Raw genomic sequence first — 21603 nt, 5'->3', positions numbered from 1 at the left:
GAAGTTACCATTCAACAGAAGGGTTTATCTTAAGTGGTCTTAATTTGTACGCCTTGATATAATGCTAGACCTAGCGTGGCCTACCTATCTGGGGTTCAAAGCTTTCCCCGGTCTAAAAACTTCATAGGTATATCTACCCATCTTGCTCTTAGATATTCAGCGACATTCTTCCCTAAAAAATCGACGGTTCTTGTGACACCCACACCCCTATCTAGTAGGTTCCTAAATAGAAAATGGACACCATGCAGGTGTGGTAGCTCAAACCGCTCGATACTCATCATTCCATCTTCCCTCCACTCCTTACCAAGTAGTTCCTGAGCCTTTTCTGTCGACAATAAGCTACGAAGCCAGGCATATTCGTCCGCATGTCGAACCCAGAAACCGCAATTCGCATCGGAGCCTTTGTCACCCGAACGAGCATGCACAACGTAGCCAAGGGGCGCACGTACGGTGGGACCAAAGTCCGTAAGAACATCCGCTGGTTGTACAGTCACAGGCTGCGTAGGCTGTTGGGCTGGCCAGACCTTACTCTCTGTTGGAGGAGCAATGTCCACAGTCCTGTTAAGCCAGGGAAGATGGGCTTGGTGGTTTACCTCTGATTGCGGGAGGAGGGTGACATAGTATTCAAAGACAGGCTTTGGAAACCCGGGACGCAGTTCTAGGTGGAATGTTGCACCGGGATAAGACTGCATGATATTGTCAATCACTTGTCGCACAAATTTCGAAGGGGCAAGGTCTTCCGCCCGGGGGGCTTGGGCAAGTATCCGGAATGTAGCTGTCGCACTATTCTGGTCCTTCGGGTCATCGGGGCAAATACCTATGGTGGAAAAGTCGAAGACGGTGAAATTTTTGGAATAAGGGGCAAGGAGTCGCCTTATTTGGGCCTCGAGCATTCTCGCCTTGGCAGGTATATCCAGTCCTACCATAAAGTAGGTGACCTCTGCTTGATAACCGCCTCTGGCAGTGATGCCGACTTTGGTAGTTGGTGGAGGAAGAGCCGACTTAATACCTTTGACAGCTACACGGTTATGACCTATCTGCTCAAAATGGATATCTGAGAGGATAGCAGTCACATCTGAGTTGAAGTAGATGGGGCCTTGTATTTCATATAACAGCTGTGACGAGCAGGTATCGATAGTCACAGCTCCGCCAGTGGAATAAGACTGTTTCGTGATGATCACCTGCCCTTCGGACGATATCTCAGCGATAGGATAGCCGATATTGGTCCAGCCGTCTCCTACAGTATTTTCAAGCTCTTTAAAGCCAGTGAAGTTCCCGCCACAGACATAATTGCTGCACTCAATCAGATGCCCGGCAACAAAGGCATTGGCCAGCTGGTCGAGGTCAGACCTGGACCAATTGTGCCACCAACAGGCAGCGCCGATGACTGGCGACGCGTCAGCAACGCGCCCGCAAAGCACGATGTCAGCACCGTGGGTTAATGCAGCCGTTATTCCGAGTCCGCCCAGATAAGCTTGAGCATAGATGGGCTCAAAAGACCAACTGTCAAGCGTTTCGCCTGTGTAAATATTCTTAAATGTTGATTTACCGGCAGCCAGGGATTCTTTTATGGTAGGAAGCACTTCATCGCCAGATATCCAGGCAACCTAGCGGATCAGCGCTAGAACTGGTTCAGGGGAAACATACAAACCTTCAAGTCCACGCCCCTTTCTTTCACCATGTTGATCACAACATCGTAAAGTGCTTTGGGGTCTGTTACACCAGCATTGACAGCAACCTTGATCTTGTGTTTTGCTATGTCTTCCAATGCCGGCTCAAGCGCCTCCAAGAACGAGCGCTCGTACGCCGGGCCACCAGAGACATTGATCAGACCGGCTTCTGCGGCTGACGGGCTTGTCTGGTCTACCTTTCGAGCAGCGGCAACGGCCATGTTGTATTCGCTCATGTAATCCGAAATGATGACATCCACAGGGTCCTGGGGGTAATTACGCGCAAATTCGGCCATCGCATGGCGGCGGTCGGATGCTGAGCCGGATGCTCCTATGAATCGGTTAACAGGTGACGTTGCCCAACGGTGCAGTGCAGCTTGCCTGCGATCCGAATAGGCCTTTTCTTCTGGAGAGACATCGTGTGGATGCAAAACTAGGGAACGTGCAGCGAGTGAGACGGCTGGATTATGCCGCACCTCGACTTCTGATACGCTGAGGGTTAAAGAGTGAACTAAATAGCTTGTCCAGACCGAGGTTATCTCGGCACTGCAGGTGGAGTGCGCCTTAGCTCGAGCGATGACCGCATGGATCGGTATGAATCGCAGGCAGAATTTAAGGGCCTCCTCCAGACGACCCCATTGCGCTTGCCTCGGGTCTTCCCGACGTGCAGACGCCCAGGCGGGTTGTCGAAAGCGATTCTTTTGCCGGTGGAGCCGTGGGGTGACGGCACGATTGAGTTCAGCGGCGGAGACATGGGGTTCGCTTTCCGAGCGACAAGAAATGCAACGCCGGCTTGGGGACCAGGCTTGCATGCAGTACACAACGTAGGAACATGTAGTACCGGAAGATCGGTAGTTATCTCTATTTTGAATACACAACCCGCAGAGAAACCGCGTAAATCGGCTGAAAAGGTCAATTATGTCTATACATGGCACTGGGAAGCCTTTAGATGTGTATATATAGCAGGCATATAATATATAGATAGCTCGTGTAGTTCGTGCATACAGTTTTGTCATGGACTCGTAAATATCATTACTAGCGGGTAAGCCTTCGCAGCTGCCCGCCTTAGAAGGTCGTCCAGCCGTTCATCCACAATACCAAGACTGTCAGAACCACCGACAGCAGCGTGGTGCTGAGCAGCTCGGTCTCTCGGCGCCACCGGCGCAGCCAGATGCCGGCATTCACGGCCCAGGAGCTCTGGCCGCGGTCGATCATGGCGGACTTGAGGCCGGGCAGGCCGTCGAGGCTGTCGTAGTTGTTATCGCGCTGGTAGTCGTGCATCTCGTTCTTTGAGACGGCGACGGAGGCCCAGTGGCCGAGCGTGGATCGATCCTGGAGGTAGGGCGTGGGCTCGTTGGTCTTGGGGTTGGTGGTGAGGGCGAGGCGGGGGACGCCGTAGCCGCAGGAGGTTTGGACCTAGCAAGAAAGGATATAAGTCGCAAGAGGAGCAAGTATCAATCTGGAGTGCAGACCTTGAAGACGTGCAGGCGGACGACGGCGCGGATGCCGTCGAGGCACTTGTCCTGCAGACCCATGCGGGCGATGAGGCCGCGGAAGAGGGACTCGTTCCACTCGACGACGTCGGCGCGGCAGAAGAGACGCAGGATGCGCGGGCTGGCGTCGAAGGAGCACAACATGACGGTGCAGCGGGCATTCTCGCGGACATGGCTGATGGTCTCGTTGCCGGAGCCGGTGGAGTCGATGTAGGCGGCCTCGTTGGGGGAGAGCAGGGAGAGCGAGGAGGCGGGCAGGCCCTTGGGCGAGACGTTGATGTGCTTGCCGGTCAGTGGGGCGGAGGCGACGAAGAAGACGGGCTGGCGAAGGATCCAGGCGTGCAGGTCGGGGGGAATGGAGGGGAAGAACTTGACCATTGTGTGTATGTGATGCGGGTAGGTAGGTTAGTTATGTGAGGGAGTATGTTGGGGATAGTGGGAAGGCCAGAGGAGAGATGAGGAGTAGGTAGGTATATACTCCATATGATTGCCCGCTACTCCCGAACCGGCAGCCTATAAGTCCGGCATCTCGTATCCCGGTGTCATATCTGTCTGTAGTAGGTAACTGACTGAAAACTACCTGGCCTAGCCCTAGCCCTAATGGCCAAAAAAGGTCGGCCGCCGTAAGCGGCAGCCGCGGGCAGGCACGGGGTGTGATCTGGCGCCGCCATGCGCGGGTGGGCGCGTCTCTGCAGAATCGCTTCTCTCGAGCGTCACGCCCATCGCTTAGCGCGCCGCAGCGGTCGTGGATTGCTCGCACGAGTGCGGAAACGCCGAAAAGTTCGGCCGCGCCCCGCGCATTCGAACCAGGCACCCTCGCCGCCAGCCTGACGTAAGCAGGCGTTGCCCGCGGGCTGCCGCGTGCCCGGCGGTCTCCCGTTCGGCCATCACAGCTAGTTAGGGAGCCATCGCTGCTCGCGGGCTACATGTCCAGAACACAGACGGCACTGCAACTTACGACCTGCATCATTGCTTGAAGTACTAAACTACCTTTAGCTAACCCTGCTAAACTACACAGCATAACAGCATCACTCGTTACGAACGGCCTTCGCATCCAACCCCCTAACCGAACATCGCGTCGCCCAGCCGCACCCGTACGCTCTTGATCTGCGTGTAGTTGTCAAGCGCGTATTCTGTTTACACAATCAGTACCCGCTGCTTCCTTGGGATCGGAATACTTACGGCCCAACTCGCGGCCCAAGCCCGACTCCTTGAATCCGCCAAACGGCGTCTGGTACGAAATTAGGTTGTAGCAGTTGACCCAGACCGTGCTACCCACCTGTCAGTTTCTGCAAAACCAGCCAACCCGGAACGCCACTTACCCTGCGCGTAATTCATTGGACACCCGGATGGACGTGTTCAAGTCCTTCGTGTGAATGGCGGCCGCCAGACCTGCATGCGCCGTCAGCTATCAAAAAGACCACCGCCCGCTGCGCGAGGACGGCGCTTACCGTAGTTCGTGCTGTTGGCCAGCTTGATCGCCTCCTCCTCGGTCTTGAACTTCTGGATCGAGCACACGGGGCCAAAGATCTCCTCCTTGACGATGCTCATGTCCTCGTGCACGTTGCTGAAGATCGTGGGCTGGATGTAGTAGCCTTCGGAGCCGTGGCGCTCGCCACCGATCTCCACGGTGGCCCCGGCCTTCTTGCCCTGGTCAATGTAGCCCATGATGCGGTCGAACTGGAGCTGCGAGATCTGGGGGCCCTGGAAGGTCTCGGGGTGGAAGGGGTCGCCGACCTTGTTGTTGGAGGCGCGGGCCTTGAATCGCTGCAGGAACTCGTCGTAGATGCCCTCCTGGACGAGAATGCGGCTGCCGGCGCAGCAGCACTGGCCGTGGTTGAAGTAGATGCCAAAGTTGACCCATGAGATGGCATTGTCGATGTCGGCGTCGTTGAAGACGATGTTGGGCGACTTGCCGCCGAGCTCGAGAGTGACCTTCTTCAGGTTGCTCTTCGCGGCGGACTGGAGGATCTGGCGGCCGACGGCGGTGGAGCCGGTGAAGGCGACCTTGTCGACATCCATGTGGGCGGCGAGGGCGGCGCCGGCGACGCGGCCAAAGCCAGAGATGATGTTGACGACACCGGGGGGGAAACCGGCCTTCTTGATCAGGTTGCAGACGTACAGGGCGGTCAGGGGGGTCTGCTCGGCGGACTTGAGGACGATGGTGTTACCGGCGGCGAGGGCGGGGGCGATCTTCCAGGCCCACATGAGGAGTGGGAAGTTCCAGGGGATGATCTGGCCGCAGACGCCGACGGGCTCGTGGCGCGTGTAGTTGAAGGTCTCGTGGTCGGTGTCAACGACCTGGCCGTGGATCTTGTCGGCCCAGCCGCCGTAGTAGCGGATGCAGCCAGCGGAACCGGCGACGTCGATCTTGGCCATGGAGACGGCCTTGCCGTTGTCGAGGGCCTCAATGGCGGCAATGGTGTCACAGTCCTCTTCGAGCAGGTCGGCCAGCTTCATAAGCATGCGGCCGCGGTCGGTGGGGGTGACCTTCTTCCAAGCACCCTCGAAGGCGGCGCGAGCGGCGGCGACGGCGATGTCGACATCCTTCTCGGAGGCTTCGTGGACGGCGATGATGGGCCGCTCGTTGTGGGGGTTGATGGACTCGAAGGTCTTGCCGTCGACGCTCTTGACGAACTCGTTGTTGATGAAGCTAGCAGCGGGTCAATTGCGGGCGGGGGAGCAGGGGTGGGGAAGGGAAGCACGTACAGGCCCAAGGGCTGCTCGTAGGAGCAGGTGGGCGTGTCAATTTTCTGCGAGAGAGCCATGGTGGGATAGTGAGTGAGGCGAGCAGAGGGGAGAGAGAGAGAAATAGAGAGAGAGAGAGAGATAGCAGAGCAGAGCAGGGCAGGCGGGCGGGTGCTCGGCTTTATGTGGTGTCGTTGGCCGGGCGGCGGCTGCCCAGGCGGGGTCGGCGCTGCGAGTGGCGATGCGCATCGCCGTTATCGAGCGTGCGCGCCAGGGGCTGCGGGGGGGGGGGGGGGGGGGGGGGCCCCGGGGGGGGGGGGGGGGGGGGGGGGGGGGGGGGGGCGGGGGGGGGAACCGCCACGCACACGCCGCCTATCGCCACGCCGGCCTAGATCGCCCGTTTGACAGCAATCCTGCAGCGCACGGAGGACGGAGTACGGAGTAGTTAGCTGTGGAACTGTTTCGTGGGCAGCTAACTGGCTAGCAAAGCCCTCCGCCACGGCACCCACGGCCGCCGCTCTCCTGCAATTCGCCCGCTGAGACACTGCTCAGATCCAGGAGCGCGATCTGCCCGCACAGGGGCCTGCAGCGGGCGCCCGCCCCAATTGCCTTCGCGCCCGGCCCCGCGCGCTCGGCGATCGGCCACCCACGCCGCGTTATCTCCCGTGCGGCCACGCCCTCCCTATTATTAATCCATCCGCCAGCAAGGTCACCACCGCCCGCTCCGTCCATCGCATCGCGGCCTGGCAGCCGGCCCGGAGTAAAGGATCATCCAATGCTGGGCATAGGGTCCTCGCACGCCATTTGTACGTTGCTTTCTATCGAGCCTGGAGTGTAGTTATCTGCATTGGAATGTATTTTCATTACGTCTATGTGCTACTCAGACGAGCAGCTGATTAAACTGGCTAAGGTGTGTAGAGCAAGGATCGGAAACAGGGTTGGGGTATATAGAGGGGTGCACGGATTTCAGAAGGATAATCTATTCTAAATCTAAGCGGAATAAACAAATCGCGTTTCATCTTTTTGAAGTTGATACTCGCCGCCCAGACATCACCGATGTCCTGGTGTTTACGCGGTCGATATCAAACGGGTTTCCCTCGTACTCGCTGGCGACTTGCGACCCCACCGAGCCTGCTCGGTGTGTGCGGTGCGTTCGGTGCGTTGCTTGCCTGCTGAGAGACCGAGTGGGTTGCGCAAAGTAGCCGTCGTCGCCGCCGGTCTCCCTCGCATTGCCTAGAGGACGAGACTTCTCGGCTTCGTCGCCAGTGGTTTCAGCCGACCCCTCCGCCTCTTCTCCCTGTATGCTACTGGCTTTCTGCTGAGAATGGCCTTGTTGGAAACGATGCATGAGCTCCTCCGCTTCTGCAGCAAATCGACATTTCTTCCGAATGCTGCCGCCATATTTGTAGAAGAGGAACGGGAACGGAACACACGCGAGTGCCAAAAACGCCGGGATGCTGGATGCCCAGTGGATTCCCAGGTCTTCATACATGTATCGTGTGAAGAGTGGGAATGCTGCGCCAAATAGAGACCGGAGAACCGAGCTAGCTGCTAAAACCGAGGCTGCGTAGATGGTGTATGCGTCAATCAGATAGCTCATCACCCCCAGAAAAACGAGCACCATTCCAAATCCAAAGGGCACACCCGCCGCTATTGAAGCGAGCCAGTGGATAGAAGGATCGTTGGTCCATGCGAACCAGAACAGCCCTATGGGAATAGCGATGCCTCCGATTATAGACGGTGGCAGACGAGCTTCGGGTGGCGCAAATCCGTGGTGCTTCCTCGCGATAGGGAGATATCGACTGTTATTATCAATAAAATTGACGACGGCTGCGATGAGCATTCCGACTAGGATTCCTAAGAATGCGAGGCCCCCGACGCCTTCGTTCCAGCCGCGAATAAGTTGATAGACAAAGGGGAATGCGCCGAAAAGCATGTAAAGAGTCCCGTAGATAATGGCCAAATAGATGGAGAGCAAAAGCACGATTGGCTCCCGGAGTAAGAGAATCCATGGACGGCTTAAGGCTGTAATAAATGCTTCCCTGACAGTGACACGGCCCTGATCGATATCTATCCGGCTGCGATACACTTTCCCGGAAAGCTTTGAGAGAGTGACGGCTCTCTTTCGGAGAAGCACAGGCGCATAGGTTTCGGGAATCAGCAAGGAGCCGAAAATCCACAGCACGCCCGAAAAAATGGCCAAAAACCCCTCCACCCACCTCCAACCCTCATTCATGCCGATGAATCCGCCAATAATAGGGCCAAGGACTGGCCCCAAGAATGGAGCTAGAGAGAACATTCCCATAGCCAAACCACGCTCGGAGGCAGAAAACATGTCGGCAATGATTCCACCCGCATTTGTCAATGGTGATGAGCCGAAAGAACCGGCAAAAAACCGAAGGATGATCAAAGTCCAAATATTTTGACTTCCAGCCGCCCCGGCGTTGAACGCGGTCAAGGCCATATATGTTCCAAAAAATATAATCTGGCGACCAAATAGTTCACTCAATGGAGCCCAAAGTAGGGGACCGATCGCAAAGCCGAGAACAAAAAGTGACACGCCGAGGGTCATAACTTCCGTGCCAACGCGAAATTCTCGCATTATCTGATTCCCGCCTCCGGTATACGCGGAGGATATCAAGGCTACGGCCAGGGTGGTCATCGCGACAAGCATGGTGATGAACCATTTCTTCGTGTTCGAAAAGAGGAGGGGGTTTCGGGGGTCATTTGGAAGCCATTCGACGATATAAGGGTCATTCTCGGTGCCCAAACCGTCGTACGGGTAATCGATAATCTCCTGGGTTACGACTCCAGGCTGGGCGACCTGACGCCAGTAGGGGATTTTTGAAGGGTGTGGGTTATGCTCGCCCATGGTGCTCGGTAAGCGAGGCTGTGAGAGGTTTTAGCGAAGTATTGGGCTGTTGCCATAAGAGTCACAGTGTCCTCCAAGACGTTTGTTGTAGGAGAATTATCTTCTATTCAAATGAACTCGTGAAGAATAGAGCTGCGAGCGAATACTCGGGCGAAAAGTCCTATTTTTAATGAGATACGGACGCAGTAATCAAACCAAAACCGGAAGCAATGGACAATATGAGGCCAGACCCGTCGTTTTTATATAATATATATATAAAGATTGAGACGTAAAGTGGACACATTGCCTAGGCAAGAAGATTTGAGACAAGAATGTGATACCGGAAGGCCAGATTACCGACATTTCCGAGTACGAAAGACATTTTAATTTTTGTTCTTGGGAGATAAGGGCATCAAGGGGGCGAAAGGGACTGGCCCGACGGGAGCTTGGACGAAAAGCTTCCAGGAACGGATGCATAAAAGCTTGATCGGCACGCCAGCCGGGCACCGAACAATAATGTAGGAAGAGAGCACCAGCCATGGCAGGGAACAAGCACAGTATCGGGAGGCCGGCGTGGTGGCAATGTGGGCTCAGATCACGGTGTGGTGGGCATCTTGCCGACTGTCTGAATTGCCTGATTTGGCGGCGCCCTGAAGACTCTGCGGGCTGCGGCAGACCAGCGTCATCGTGGTGTCGTCATCGCTGCATAACGTGCATTGCTGCGGCACTATGTATCGCTGTGCAGAACATAGTTAGTCAGCGTACCTCGGCTCGGTGAATTGATGTCCCTTTTCCGAGTCAGGTGATTAACTACCTCCGGTTGATTATTATTCCGTGACCGCGCTGTACCATCACCTGAGCCTCCAGGCCATCACGCCCAAGCAAGGTAAAAGGGATCCGGAAGTGTATCAACAATACCCACCCTCCTATACAGCTTTCGTCGATTATCCACCTAAAATTACCTCAGAAATTATTTCTAGTGATCTCTCCTTCGTGCAAATACCGTGCGTTTGCTTTTCCTTCTGGGTCTGACAGCCCCACTCCCCCAACGGCAATAGAAGTATCAGTCTGGTCTGGGATTCCGCCGCTAGGTATAGGCCGGATAGCAGACGCAAGTTTTTCGGAATGGTAGATAGGCATGTCCCCCAGCCGGGACCTGCGCGGCTGAAGCGCAGCGCTGGCCCTGATGAATGGTTGGAAGCGGCGAAAAACTGCAAATACCTCTCTGAGCATCATATGAAGCAACTGTGCGAGATTGTTAAAGAATACATGATGGAAGGTTCGTCTTCGAAGGTATCAGATGTTGTATAGTCCACTGCTAACAGTCATGTCCTGGGTAGAGTCTAATATCCAGCCTGTCGCTAGTCCAGTGACGATATGTGGCGATATCCATGGCCAATTCTATGACCTCCTCGAGTTATTTCGTGTCGCTGGCGGCATTCCAGGCAGTCCCGATGCCATGGAAGCGTTTGCACGACCTCTGATCATATCATCAAATGATATCGAACCACCATCTGTGATAACCGACCCGAAATTACTGAAGAAAATCGGGCAAGCCCCCCAACAAGAGACTCAGGAAGGTCGTGATGATGACACTCGGGAAAGAGAAACAATCACTACACCGACTGGCAACTTTATATTTTTAGGGGATTATGTAGACCGTGGATATTTCAGCCTTGAAACTCTGACCCTTCTGCTATGCTTAAAGGCCAAGTTGGTAACATCCTTCTGCGTGCATTTCCAGAAGAACGGATGCTGACAAAGTGCCTTGCTAAACGAGTAGATACCCGGATAGAATCACGCTCGTTCGTGGTAATCACGAATCCCGTCAAATAACACAGGTCTATGGGTTTTATGAGGAGTGTATTCAGAAGTACGGCAACACATCAGTCTGGAAGGCCTGTTGTCAAGTTTTTGACTTTATGACTTTGGGTGCAATCGTCGACGGGAAGGTGCTTTGCGTTCACGGCGGACTTAGCCCTGAGATCCGCACTCTTGACCAAGTGCGCATAGTGGCCAGAGCTCAAGAGATTCCTCACGAGGGTGCGTTTTGCGACCTGGTATGGTCAGACCCGGACGAAGAGCCGTCAACAACATGGGCTGTGAGCCCCAGAGGGGCAGGTAAGCTTCCCATTTTTCCCTTTGACCTTCCTGAGACTAGCGCAATCTCGTGTTTCAGTCGTCCGTTGCTGACATCACACTTGGCGAAGGCTGGCTGTTTGGGAGTAACGTTGCGGATGAGTTCTGTGAGGTCAATGATCTTACGTTAATTGCACGAGCTCACCAGCTCGTCAACGAAGGCTATAAATATCATTTCAATAATCAAAACATGGTGACAGTCTGGAGTGCGCCGAACTACTGTTACCGTTGTGCAAACATGGCGTCAGTCTGCGAGATACGAGAGGACCTGAAACCGACATTCAAACTGTTTGCAGCCGTACCGGGCGACCAAAGACATGTTCCACAAACCAGACCGGCGAAGACGGAGTACTTTCTTTGATACCTCCATGACGTGCCGGATGGGGCCTCAGCGGGCCGCCATCGATGTCGCTTGCCGCTACGCATGGCTTGCCGAGCTAACTCGTAGTAATATTCAAGCAGCAGCTCTCGACTGGCCGCAGGCTTGCGATGGCTTGACGAGAGTGGAGGCTGCCGCGCGCCAAGTTGCACACAAGCCCGGCAGTTTTGACCACTCGCCGCCAAACCTTAGCCACTGCTCGATCGGCCGGGCTTCCGAACGCTGGGTCGCCATCCTCGCACTCGGCTCCTCCAGGATAAAACAAAATAAGCTAAGCGCGATTTGCTGCCAGCTTTCCCCTTGCCCGCCCGCGTGGCCAAGCGGACTGGATCCGCGGGTCCTCGCTGTGCAGAGTGCAGGCACCAGGGCCCACGCGTTGTCGGTACTACCGTTGCGGTCTGGCAAGCAGGCTAGCCGGATTATTATACTCTACATATATTATTGCGCGGGCGTGGGCGATAAAAGCTTCTCGAGCTTGGACTGCAAGCGTGTCGGGATTTGGCGGAAGGTCAGTCAGTCGCAGCATGTGAAACCTGTTTGCACGTCCGCTCTTAGCGTAGTAGTTAGGCTAGGTATCTGCATACAACTCCAGCGATGGATGACCTGCAAGAAAAAAATTCGCGAGGCCGTGCGATCTTGGCCGCAAAAGAAAAGCTCCTTGCCCAAGCTCGGCGGCGAATTCACGGTCCTTACTGATTGGCATTGCCCCGAGTCTCTCGTGCCACCGCGCCAGATCGCCTGCGCAGAGTTTCTTAGCCTCTCGCGGCGAATCGCTTTATTACTCTATTCACCTCTTATTTTCTCGCTGCCCGGTTAAGTAATAATGTGCTCACCACGCTGTCTGGCGAGAATTTTCTGATCCAGAGCCCCGTGGCCCGGAAAATATGGCCTCCATCGGCTATCTACCCTGTTTGGTTGGCCTGTTTGGGCGCCATCTATTCCGAGCACAAGAACAGCACGGCGTTGGCGTGTTTGTCGCCGTGAACCGCCGATCCTGAATATAAAACGGTTGCCATCTGCTAGCCAGCCGTCTCGTCCCTCTACCTCCTGCTCCTGCCCTTGGATTACACACCACCCCCGGGATACTCTTTGGACGCTCTCAGAAAGCCGAGAAATCACTCCGTATCAACCCAGTCACAATGGATCACTCAGGCCACGGAATGTCGACTTCGTCAGCCATGGCACCTGCTGCAACTGGCGCAATGGGCGGTGGACACGCTGGTCACGGAGGAATGGGAATGGGTGACCCGAATGCCTGCAAAATTGACGTGAGATGTGCCACGATATCGTCGCTGCAGAACTGCTACTAATTCAATATAGATGCTGTGGAACTGGAATACTATTAATGCCTGTATGTTTGAAGCCTAGCCGACCTGGCCTTGTTCTTCGGCACCAAACTTATTGATCCATCTGTGTAGGCTTTATTGCTAGGAGCTGGAAGATCACATCCAAAGGGATGTTTGCTGGGTCCTGTATTGGTGTCATTCTCCTGGTCATGTCGCTGGAGTTTTTGCGCCGTGTTGGGTACGAATATGATAACTATTTGGACGGCCGCCCCAGCTTGTTTTCCCGCAAATCCGTACCCGTGAGCGTTGTCGACACCAAGGATGATTCTCAGAACGGACAGGCTGCCCTTGCCGCAGGGCATGGTCAAGGTGCTCCAAAGCGTACAATCCTCCAGCACACTCTTCGGTCCCTGTTACATATGGTCCAATTTGGCGTCGCCTACTTCGTCATGTTGTTGGCTATGTACTACAACGGCTACATCATCATTTGTATCCTGATCGGCGCGTTCCTCGGTAGCTTTGTCTTCTCCTGGAAACCGCGCTCGGATAACAAGAAGTACGTTGCCATGGCCCCTCCCGGTCCACAACGATAGCTGATCAATAGGTGGTTCTAGTGATGCCTGTGCGGTGACAGTATGCTGTGGTTAAAATATATGGACGACAATACGTTTGGAGGAGTTGGAGGTGTCGCTTGGACTTATGGAAATCTCGCCTCACCGGTTCAGCTTCTTGTGATGGGTGTAATATTTAATGACTTGTGTTGCTTATTTGCAGTTTTCCGTGGGCTACAGCTATGAAGTATATACATACACACTAGATGATCTTAGCGACATTAATGCAACATCTGTGGTGAAGCACCGGGGCACCTACTTCATTGCCAGCAAGATTGCCAGCAAGACTGACTCTGATTCATACGAAGACGAACCCGATTCAATATTTGATCTGCTCATGCATCTGATCGTCATGGCTACAAAGGCGATGTACGGAATGGCATTCCAAAACCGAGAAACACAAGCGTGTTCTTTTGGCTTGACTTCAATCGAAAACTAATGACGATTACATCACAACATCCCAAGCGTGAGCATAAATATTTGAATAAGGAATCACAGATGATCGAAGGCCTTGAAGCATGTTTATGTTTAATATGCCTGTCTAATGAATTTCTTGCTATTTCTCCCAAAATTTGACTGTCTGTATCTGTGTACTCCGTAGGCTGCTGATTTTCCAATACTGGAAATCAAACAAGCACACATGTACTGATGTGCCTAACATACCGGATTCTCTCAAAACTGTGATGAAACTATCCGAACTTTTACTCCTTTGGTATGGCAGACTGGCAGTGATATGACCATAATGTATTTACTATTTTGTACTCCGTACTGTAGTATATTTGAATTGGGGTTTTGGGGCTCAATCTTGAGCAGTCATGAGCTGTCGCTGACATAGTTAACGTAACTAACTAGAAATCACGCATAACATGTCTACGGAGTAGTTAGTTACGGCATATCATTCACATCCAAACAGATGAACACAGCAAGGAAAACAAAACACTGCAACTAGCTACGGTTGCGGCTACAAGCCGCGCTCTTCGACTCTTAAAATAGTTGGAAGATACCTCTTGTCACATGACTCTCCGCTTTAACTACTGGAGGCTGCTTAGCAAGCTTCTAAATCGAAGGACTGATGACTGTCAATGCAACATAAAATTGACGTTGTCTGACGCCGATAAATCGCTACTGCTTGTGACACGCTGCCCATGGCCCAGAGAACCCCATCCTCGCGGCCAGCTACCGCGGGAATTCTTCCTATTTCTGTCGCTGCTACTCATCCAACAGGCGCTGGTGTACCGAGAACCAGTGTGGTCAAAGCTAGTACCCCAAGGCTTAAGCTCCTCATCCGACGGCTACCGCCAGGCCTGGTTCAGGCAGAATTCAGCGCAGCTTTGGGAGAGGAGTGGGCTGTCGGGAATGGAAGAATAGACTGGTTTATCTATAAGCCGGGGAAAGTCGCAACTGAGTACGCTCGCGCCCTGAACATCGACCAACCCTTGCTAACTGTGTCGTCTGTCTGCCAGCCCTTCGAAGCCATCCAAACCGTCGCGTGCGTATCTACGCGTGACGTCGTCTTCTTTTGTCGAAGCCCTGTCAATTAAAGTTCGCCAAACGACTTTCCATGATACTCGAAACACCTTCACCGACCCCGCCCTCCTCGGTCCCCCAACTCTTGAATTTGCCCCCTATCCTCGTATACCTGGAGGAAAGGCCCGTAAGGATGCTAGATTGGGTACAATCGATCAAGACCCAGAGTTCATTGCTTTTCTAGAGAGTTTAACCAATCCACTCCCTAAGGCAAACCCCGACGACATTTTTGATATTGAGAAGGAAGAGAAAACTGTGATCACGCCGCTTATCCAATTCCTCAAGGAGAAGAAAGCTAGCAAAGCAAAAGAAGCCAACATTCTTCCGAGATCTACCAAGTCGTCGAGAACAGCTCCCAAGGATGCCAAAACAGAGAAAATTCAGGCCAAGAAGGTCCTCAGCAGGGCTGAAAAGGCAACTGCTTCTACATCACCCGAAAAGCAGGGTAGAGCTGACCGGGCTGTTAAAGATTCTATTAAGCTAAGCAGCAAACACCCCCAGGCTGTAAAGTCGAAGGGTGGGAAGCTAGCTGCCACGGGCAATCAAAGTGATACACCGTCAGCCCCAACGCCCCAGAAACCTGCAGTAGAGCGGAAGAGAGAACGTGGAAATTTAAGCGTGGCCACTAAAATGCTCCGACGGGATTTGGGACTGACACCCCCTCGTAAAAGAGGCGATAAAGGAAATACCACCCAAGAGCAGACAAGAATTGCTGCGAACTTTAAACAAAATCCGTTGCCTGGACCTACAGAAGTGAACAAACACGAAATTTCTACATCGAAGACAAAGGATGAGGCAATTCCTAAGAACGCTCCCCCGAAGCTTCTTAAAAAACCTCCAACAGAACCTGCTGCAGCACGAAATTCGCCAAAAACGATTAACCCTCCCCCTTCTCACAAGGTCGCTATTGCACAGAATGGAGCAACCCAGGCATTTTTGAAGCATGCAAACCCCTCTCAGGGAGTTACTGAAGAATTACTTGAGATTGGGTTTTCTAAGTACGGTAAAGTCGCGAAGGTTGAAATAGATAAGAAAAAGGGGTTTGGGTACGTTGACTTTTTGGAACCTGAAGGATTACGAAAAGCCATCCAAGCAAGTCCTGTACAAATTGCAGAAAGCCAGGTGGTAGTTTTGGAACGGCGATCAACTGCAAATGTATCGCTAGCCCGAGGGCACCATAACCGAGCCAATACCCCTTCGCCAGCAATGGCTTCCCATCTTCTCTCCCGCGGAGGTGGAAATAGTGGTGGACAAATGGCATCTCGACCTGCACCTCAGGGCCCTCGAGGAGGAGGGCGGGGCGGGCGACATCGTGGCAACCATGCCAGAGGGGCAAGGAATAGTTCAACCGGAACGGAGAAGACGCATCCACCAGGCATCAGCGCAAAGCAGGGGCACTCCCAGCCTTTGGGGTAAAATCACGTATAATGCGAGACGTTGCTGAAGCACCCTGGACTCTTATAACGTTTGGAAATTCCGTAAGCAATAGTATGAGACTGTGCGGCGTACGGAGTACTCCGTGCAGAATACGCATTTCTTTATTCTTACGGAGTACTCCGTACGGTGCTCCGTGCTTTGGGGGATGGTACGAGGGGATTAGCTAGATAGATGGTAATGCGATGGCTGAGGCTTAGAGCCATGCAAGGTTGGATAATGCGAGCGATAGGGACATGAGGCGACTGAGCGAAGTAATATTTTCTCTCACTGATATACAAAATATAAGAGAACTGAGAAAAAAGTCTATCTATTCAATTCAGCGTGTATATTAATTATTATCTTATAATCTTTTGCTATTATACATGAAATCTGCTGTGATATTCCCATAAAAGTAAATGTGAAAAGGATCCTTCAGACCTCCTCGACACCCACCCGGAGAGACCGACCGAAGTCAAGACGTCTACACCAGGTCAAGATCATCACCACTCCCTAGACACAAAAAACTCGAATAACACCATACGCAGTTCAAGGCCAATGAATTGGCTCGAAAAACGCAGGCAATTCAGGGTATGGTCGAGACGGGAGTATCAAGGCTTCACTTTAGGGTGCCGAGGGCATAGCGTCATCAGCAGGATTGAGATTTACCTCTGTAGTAGGAAATACAGAGTGGGACGTTTACTATAGAAAATGCTGTGATAATACGTTAGTCAAGTAACAAGCACGGCGGTCAATTTTTTACACTCACATTCTAAGAAGTAAAGTCACGTAAAGAAAGAAAAAAAAAAGAAAGAGAAATGATGGGGGATTGGGCGAGGATTTATAGAGTGCGGCCCGATTAGAGTTTGCGCTAAAGCATAAGCGACACTCAACCGGTGAGCCGTGGTTGGCTCAGCGGGAATATGATGATGCGGCACCGGCTGACTAAACAATTAGGGAGTACTTCGTCGAAGTACGAGTACATTTCCTTCCAATTCAACGCTCCCTTTGACCGTGGTTGTTGTTTTAATATTGAAAGCCATCAGAGCTGGATAGAAATATGACTAGTATTATAGTATGTACACTCGATCCATACGGCTGCGGAAAATGCCCCGATGTGGTTCCATTTTATGCCCAATTCCATGAAAAACGGAGAGCGATTCGCCTATATCCACAACGCCGTGCAAATTATCGTAATGCATAGAGCCAATACGCCTGTAATCTCTTCACTAATCAACTATGGGCAGCAATGCGTTTGAATTTACCCTTTTTATACACACGCTCATCACTCGGGTCAAACCCTCCATTTCCCCACAGTGCCCAGTGATCGGTCTCGCTCATATAATCCTCCGGCGTGAATGAGATGCCGCTCTTGATTTCCTCTTCTAAAAGGGTGAAGAAGAGGTCGTAGTTGATTTTTGTGTGCCACTTGCCATTGGCATGGAACCTGTTTGACGCAAGCAAGATACAACAGCTGTGGCTGTGCTCAGCTGCTATTCCATATCCTAGATTGCGATTATTCAATTCATCATTCAACCCAACTGCAAAGGCAGCAACCTCTTCATAGAAAGGAACGTTCTTCATGGTCAAACCAGCTCCGGCGCTGGTGCTAGTTCCGCAATATGTCACACCTTTGATTTCGACGAAACAAGGCAATCCTTTTTCAACAAGATCTGCATATCCAACAATTTCATCATCGATATTGAAACCTTTGACAAGGGTGAGCCTATATACCGTCCTCTGCACATGTCTCTTTTCTCGCAGGATGTCCAAGCACCGCTGGAAGCGTTCCCAAAAGTCCCGATGCAAAGGTCGGTCGATCTTTCGTAGGCTGTCACGATTGCTTGCGTCTATAGACACATAGAGTTGAGTGACTCGCTGCAAAGCAGCAAGCTGATCAGGATGCTGGGCGTTACAAACGAGAAAGCTTGATATATGCTCATTGTGGAGGAGCGACACAAATTCGTTGATATGAGGATAGAATATCGGCTCACCAACAAGGCTTAAAGCACAATGTCGAATGCGCATTGCCTCAGCAAACCTTTCAGCGCGAACACCGGGTACTCCCCGTAACATCTTAATCTTTTTGTAATGGCCTTCTTTAACACCCTGGAATATGAGATCGGGTGGATCAACCTTCCATCGCCATGTCGTTCCTACGGGGTTTGTGCCATGTCTCCAACAAAACACGCATTTATTGCTGCACGATAGAGCTGGAGTTGTTTCCATGCATAGATGTGATTTGATTCCATAAAAAGAATTCTTGTAACACGAACCTCGTCCTCTGAGAGCGGACTTTGTCCAACGGCAAATCTTCACGCCAGAATGAGATCCGACTATGGTGTAGCCTTGTTTCGAAAGTGCGGTGTAGGTAGGAGAGTTAGTGGGTACCATCTCCTTATCCACGGATAAGGCAGACGATGGTTTTGTTGTCGCGTACGTTGTAAAATCGACTGGTAATATCATGTTAATTTTTCCTGGAGAATCGCCTTCGAGAATGTCTTCCAGATCGGTAATCGTCGTTGGAACTGTTCGTTGTCGCTTAGAGACATTTGAGCTTTCATCATCGTCTATATCCTCTTCGTCGCTTTCGAATGGATCTCCGCTACCCAGGATGCCTTCACCTAGGCTTCCATGGTTGGCCACCATGTCATGCAAAATTTCGCGTAGCCCATCGAACCATTCATCCAGGGCATTTCCTCCGTCGCTTTTCACATCACCAAACCCGAGGGGGTAAGCTCTCTTTTTACCAGTCAACTTTGCCATCCATCTATCCACCTCTTTGGCCTGGGAACAGAACCCTTCCTCTTCTGTTGGCCACCCCTCTTGGTCTCCAAAGCCGAAGACAGCGTAACCGACTAACCCGGCCAATGGAGCCGTATCAATACGGAAATCATGGTGTGTTTCGTCGAGATGGGTTAAGAACGTAGTCAATATCGTGTCAATATTATAGGTAGGTATAATGATGCAATAAAAGTACACTACGTTGGGGTTTGAGTCCGCAAGATTTGGTGGTGAGATGAAGTAGTCGTCAAAATCGATATAGGAGAGATCGAGGAGCTGCGGACTCAGCAGTTTCGAAGCGTCACTAGAAATATTTTGGCAATAATCTTTGAACCTTTCATGTGCCCGCTTAGCGTGGTGCGCGGTAGTCCCCGTAAGTGAAGAGAAAAAGATAATAGGCTGAATAGATATGGTTTTGGGAGTGCTCAAGCCTCCATCATCCGAACGTGTCTTATCCTTGGCTGGCCTTGCACCAACCACCCGTTTTGGTTCAGTTTTATGCGCCGGTCTTTGAACAAAGTCTGGTGAAGCTGTCCTTTCTTCGGTGTTTGGTGGACAAGGTGGCTTTGACTCAATCGATGGTTTTACCTTTGGCACAGTGTTCGATCGCAATGCATCATCGACATCATATCTGTGTGGTAATAATCGCGAAATGAAAAGAGCGGCGGGCAAAACCACAAGAATGTATCCCCGGTAGGAGTGCCAGAGTGACAGAGCTTCTAATCAAGAGAGGTCAGATGCACAGTTACACTCCATACGGCAAGCAAAATGAAGGTCCAGAACTCACTCTGCATTCCAAGTACGACGGAGTCGGTTGCCATTGCGGCCAAATGTGACAGTGGGCTGTCGATCCTGTCTCTCTCAGCAGTTGATAAGTTGGAATCTTTAATCTTTTTTCTTGTGGGGTAGTTAAATCGGGTCGATTTTCCTATCATGTTTGCATTGTTTGCGTTTCCTGATCAACTACGGATAAGAACTACTACAAGGCTCTTCCACCACAGCCCTCATGTTCTACTAAAACAAAGTGCGACGTCCCCATTAAGTACAGTGTGAGAATCAATCAAGACATTATTCAACATGACTGCTAAACCCAATCGCTAATATGCTGTCACAAATAATGGGACGGAAGCCGCACATACCCTCTTTCCTGCGCCGAAAGAGAAATAACGAACAAGTGAAAAATAAAGGCCATTCTATCATCAAAAAATTGTTCAAACGGTGGTCTCTTTGCTGCGTCGAGAAAATCCCGCAGGAATCAACCTTCCACGCAATTCCTCCCATAAGGCTTGCTTGCTCATTGAACTTCGTTCAACAGCGTCTCGGTTTTCCTCCGCCCGTCGTAGAAGATACATCATGCATTCCTCAGTCGTGCCCCACACAACATACTTGAATACCCGGTTATCTTCCTCTTCAAGATCCTGACGTGAGAAGTATCAATGCCTATTCCCAAAATATCCGTTGGTTAAGGGCATCTTACAGGTAGTTTTTGTGTTAGGCTCATGGAGAGCTCGTCTGCCATGCCCATCAGCTGCGCATACACAACATCGGCCAATGGTAAACCTCGCCTAAGCTGCTCCTGTCGCATTTCGCGCATGCGTTTCATGCTCTGTTTGTTGTGACTTGCTAGCACTAGACCAATTTTGGGTCCAGAAGGATCCGTAATATGCTGGGTGGCAAGCATATGCGCAGCATTATCATAGGCAGCATCGGTGTCTTCTTTGGTATCGTGAATTAAATGGCGAGGATCACTGTTGATATAGGCGCCGCGAACTAATTTGACGCCTAGATTGAATTTGCCTTGCCGAGCCGCATGGAGATGTGATTCGAGAGTTGCTGTGGATTCCTTAAGGTACCTGTAGGCAAACCTGTTAATGTATACTATAAAATGGATTGGGGGTAGCAGATGATTACATTTGATAGGTGTTGTATACCACCGTTTGTCCGTCACAGTTGTATCTCTGCATCAGATCAAGGGTCCAAGTGTCGATGCCCATTTTCTGGGTGTGATGCTCGGCATCAAACAATAACTTTATGTCTTGTTTCTTGGCCGAGGCACAAATCTGCTCCAACGCATCAGCCATGAACTCATCCGGTTCTTGTCCAGTTTCTAGGGCATGAACACAACCGATGCCAGCTCCAGTGTACTTGACCGCAACAAAATCACCGTTCTGCGCGTACTGTATCGTTTTCAGGGTTCCTTGAAGCCACTGGGCGACATGGGCTTGGTGCAGCGCGTCAGATTCGGCGGTCCCACTTTGATAGTGCGAGCTTGACAAATCTACTTCTCGTGCATATGCCAAAATCACTCCTTTATAGCCCATATCCCTCAGCCCTTCCACGGTTCGCCTGATTTCCGCTTCAGACCGGCCAGCGCAAAACTGGGCATAGAACATGTTGTCGAGTAAGCACCTGAAGGCGGCATTGCTAGTCAATAGCTGGACATTGCGGCGCAGCAAATCCGAGGTCACGTCCATGATGCGCGGGCGCGACATGACTGTCTGCAGCATAATGCTTCGCAGCAGGGAGAGGGTCGGCAAGCGACCAAGCACGCGCTGGTGGCTAGGGCGGCCCAGGGCGGCAGCAGCGGCAGACTTGGTTGTCTCCCATGGGGACGGCGGGAAGTTTTCGGGGGATTCGGAGGGAACGTGGAAAGCTCGTGTCTGGCGAAGAGCGTGGGTGGGAAACAGAGCGCGGGTAGGAGAAGCGAATCGAGAAGCCTGACAGAGCGTGGAGAGTCGGTAGGCCATATCTCGTCAAGCAGG

General features: G+C 52.1%; 9 protein-coding genes across 9 annotated transcripts; 4 read left to right on the top strand and 5 right to left on the bottom strand.

Moving 5' to 3' along the window:
- Window positions 1-95: 95 nt before the first annotated feature.
- LOZ57_002417 (uncharacterized protein) lies at window positions 96-3541 on the bottom strand (the record flags this gene model as incomplete). The annotated part of the gene is made up of 5 exons (XM_049251489.1): window positions 96-1607; window positions 1652-2573; window positions 2676-2689; window positions 2769-3086; window positions 3143-3541. 5 exons carry the CDS (start codon window positions 3539-3541, stop codon window positions 96-98), a joined length of 3165 nt encoding a protein of 1054 aa, XP_049109294.1.
- A 684-nt stretch (window positions 3542-4225) lies between these two features.
- ALD5 (aldehyde dehydrogenase (NAD(P)(+)) ald5) lies at window positions 4226-5931 on the bottom strand (the record flags this gene model as incomplete). Its single annotated transcript, XM_049251488.1, has 5 exons — window positions 4226-4296; window positions 4346-4434; window positions 4486-4555; window positions 4615-5816; window positions 5873-5931. 5 exons carry the CDS (start codon window positions 5929-5931, stop codon window positions 4226-4228), a joined length of 1491 nt encoding a protein of 496 aa, XP_049109293.1.
- A 935-nt stretch (window positions 5932-6866) lies between these two features.
- Window positions 6867-8723, bottom strand: MFS2_1 (MFS siderochrome iron transporter 1; the record flags this gene model as incomplete). Its single annotated transcript, XM_049251487.1, has 1 exon — window positions 6867-8723. One exon carries the CDS (start codon window positions 8721-8723, stop codon window positions 6867-6869), a length of 1857 nt encoding a protein of 618 aa, XP_049109292.1.
- A 1104-nt stretch (window positions 8724-9827) lies between these two features.
- Window positions 9828-11202, top strand: SIT4_1 (sporulation-induced protein; the record flags this gene model as incomplete). Its single annotated transcript, XM_049251486.1, has 4 exons — window positions 9828-9981; window positions 10043-10415; window positions 10486-10804; window positions 10864-11202. 4 exons carry the CDS (start codon window positions 9828-9830, stop codon window positions 11200-11202), a joined length of 1185 nt encoding a protein of 394 aa, XP_049109291.1.
- A 1157-nt stretch (window positions 11203-12359) lies between these two features.
- ctr4 (copper transporter complex subunit Ctr4) lies at window positions 12360-13099 on the top strand (the record flags this gene model as incomplete). The annotated part of the gene is made up of 3 exons (XM_049251485.1): window positions 12360-12488; window positions 12541-12571; window positions 12639-13099. The coding sequence occupies 3 exons, from the start codon at window positions 12360-12362 to the stop codon at window positions 13097-13099; spliced, it is 621 nt and encodes a 206-aa protein (XP_049109290.1).
- A 141-nt stretch (window positions 13100-13240) lies between these two features.
- On the top strand, window positions 13241-13556 carry LOZ57_002412 (uncharacterized protein; the record flags this gene model as incomplete). The annotated part of the gene is made up of 2 exons (XM_049251484.1): window positions 13241-13246; window positions 13281-13556. 2 exons carry the CDS (start codon window positions 13241-13243, stop codon window positions 13554-13556), a joined length of 282 nt encoding a protein of 93 aa, XP_049109289.1.
- A 706-nt stretch (window positions 13557-14262) lies between these two features.
- On the top strand, window positions 14263-16060 carry LOZ57_002411 (uncharacterized protein; the record flags this gene model as incomplete). The annotated part of the gene is made up of 2 exons (XM_049251483.1): window positions 14263-14522; window positions 14581-16060. The coding sequence occupies 2 exons, from the start codon at window positions 14263-14265 to the stop codon at window positions 16058-16060; spliced, it is 1740 nt and encodes a 579-aa protein (XP_049109288.1).
- A 1230-nt stretch (window positions 16061-17290) lies between these two features.
- Window positions 17291-19662, bottom strand: YPO7 (Fe-S oxidoreductase; the record flags this gene model as incomplete). The annotated part of the gene is made up of 2 exons (XM_049251482.1): window positions 17291-19560; window positions 19629-19662. 2 exons carry the CDS (start codon window positions 19660-19662, stop codon window positions 17291-17293), a joined length of 2304 nt encoding a protein of 767 aa, XP_049109287.1.
- Window positions 19663-20052: 390 nt separating this feature from the next.
- On the bottom strand, window positions 20053-21588 carry PUT1 (proline dehydrogenase; the record flags this gene model as incomplete). The annotated part of the gene is made up of 3 exons (XM_049251481.1): window positions 20053-20259; window positions 20319-20694; window positions 20753-21588. 3 exons carry the CDS (start codon window positions 21586-21588, stop codon window positions 20053-20055), a joined length of 1419 nt encoding a protein of 472 aa, XP_049109286.1.
- Between the last annotated feature and the right edge of the window lie 15 nt (window positions 21589-21603).

The sequence above is a fragment of the Ophidiomyces ophidiicola genome (genome assembly GCF_022830035.1).
Source record: "Ophidiomyces ophidiicola strain CBS 122913 chromosome Unknown scaffold_7, whole genome shotgun sequence".
In the NCBI taxonomy this organism is placed as follows: domain Eukaryota; kingdom Fungi; phylum Ascomycota; class Eurotiomycetes; order Onygenales; family Onygenaceae; genus Ophidiomyces; species Ophidiomyces ophidiicola.
This window is presented reverse-complemented; position numbering and strand designations above follow the sequence as displayed.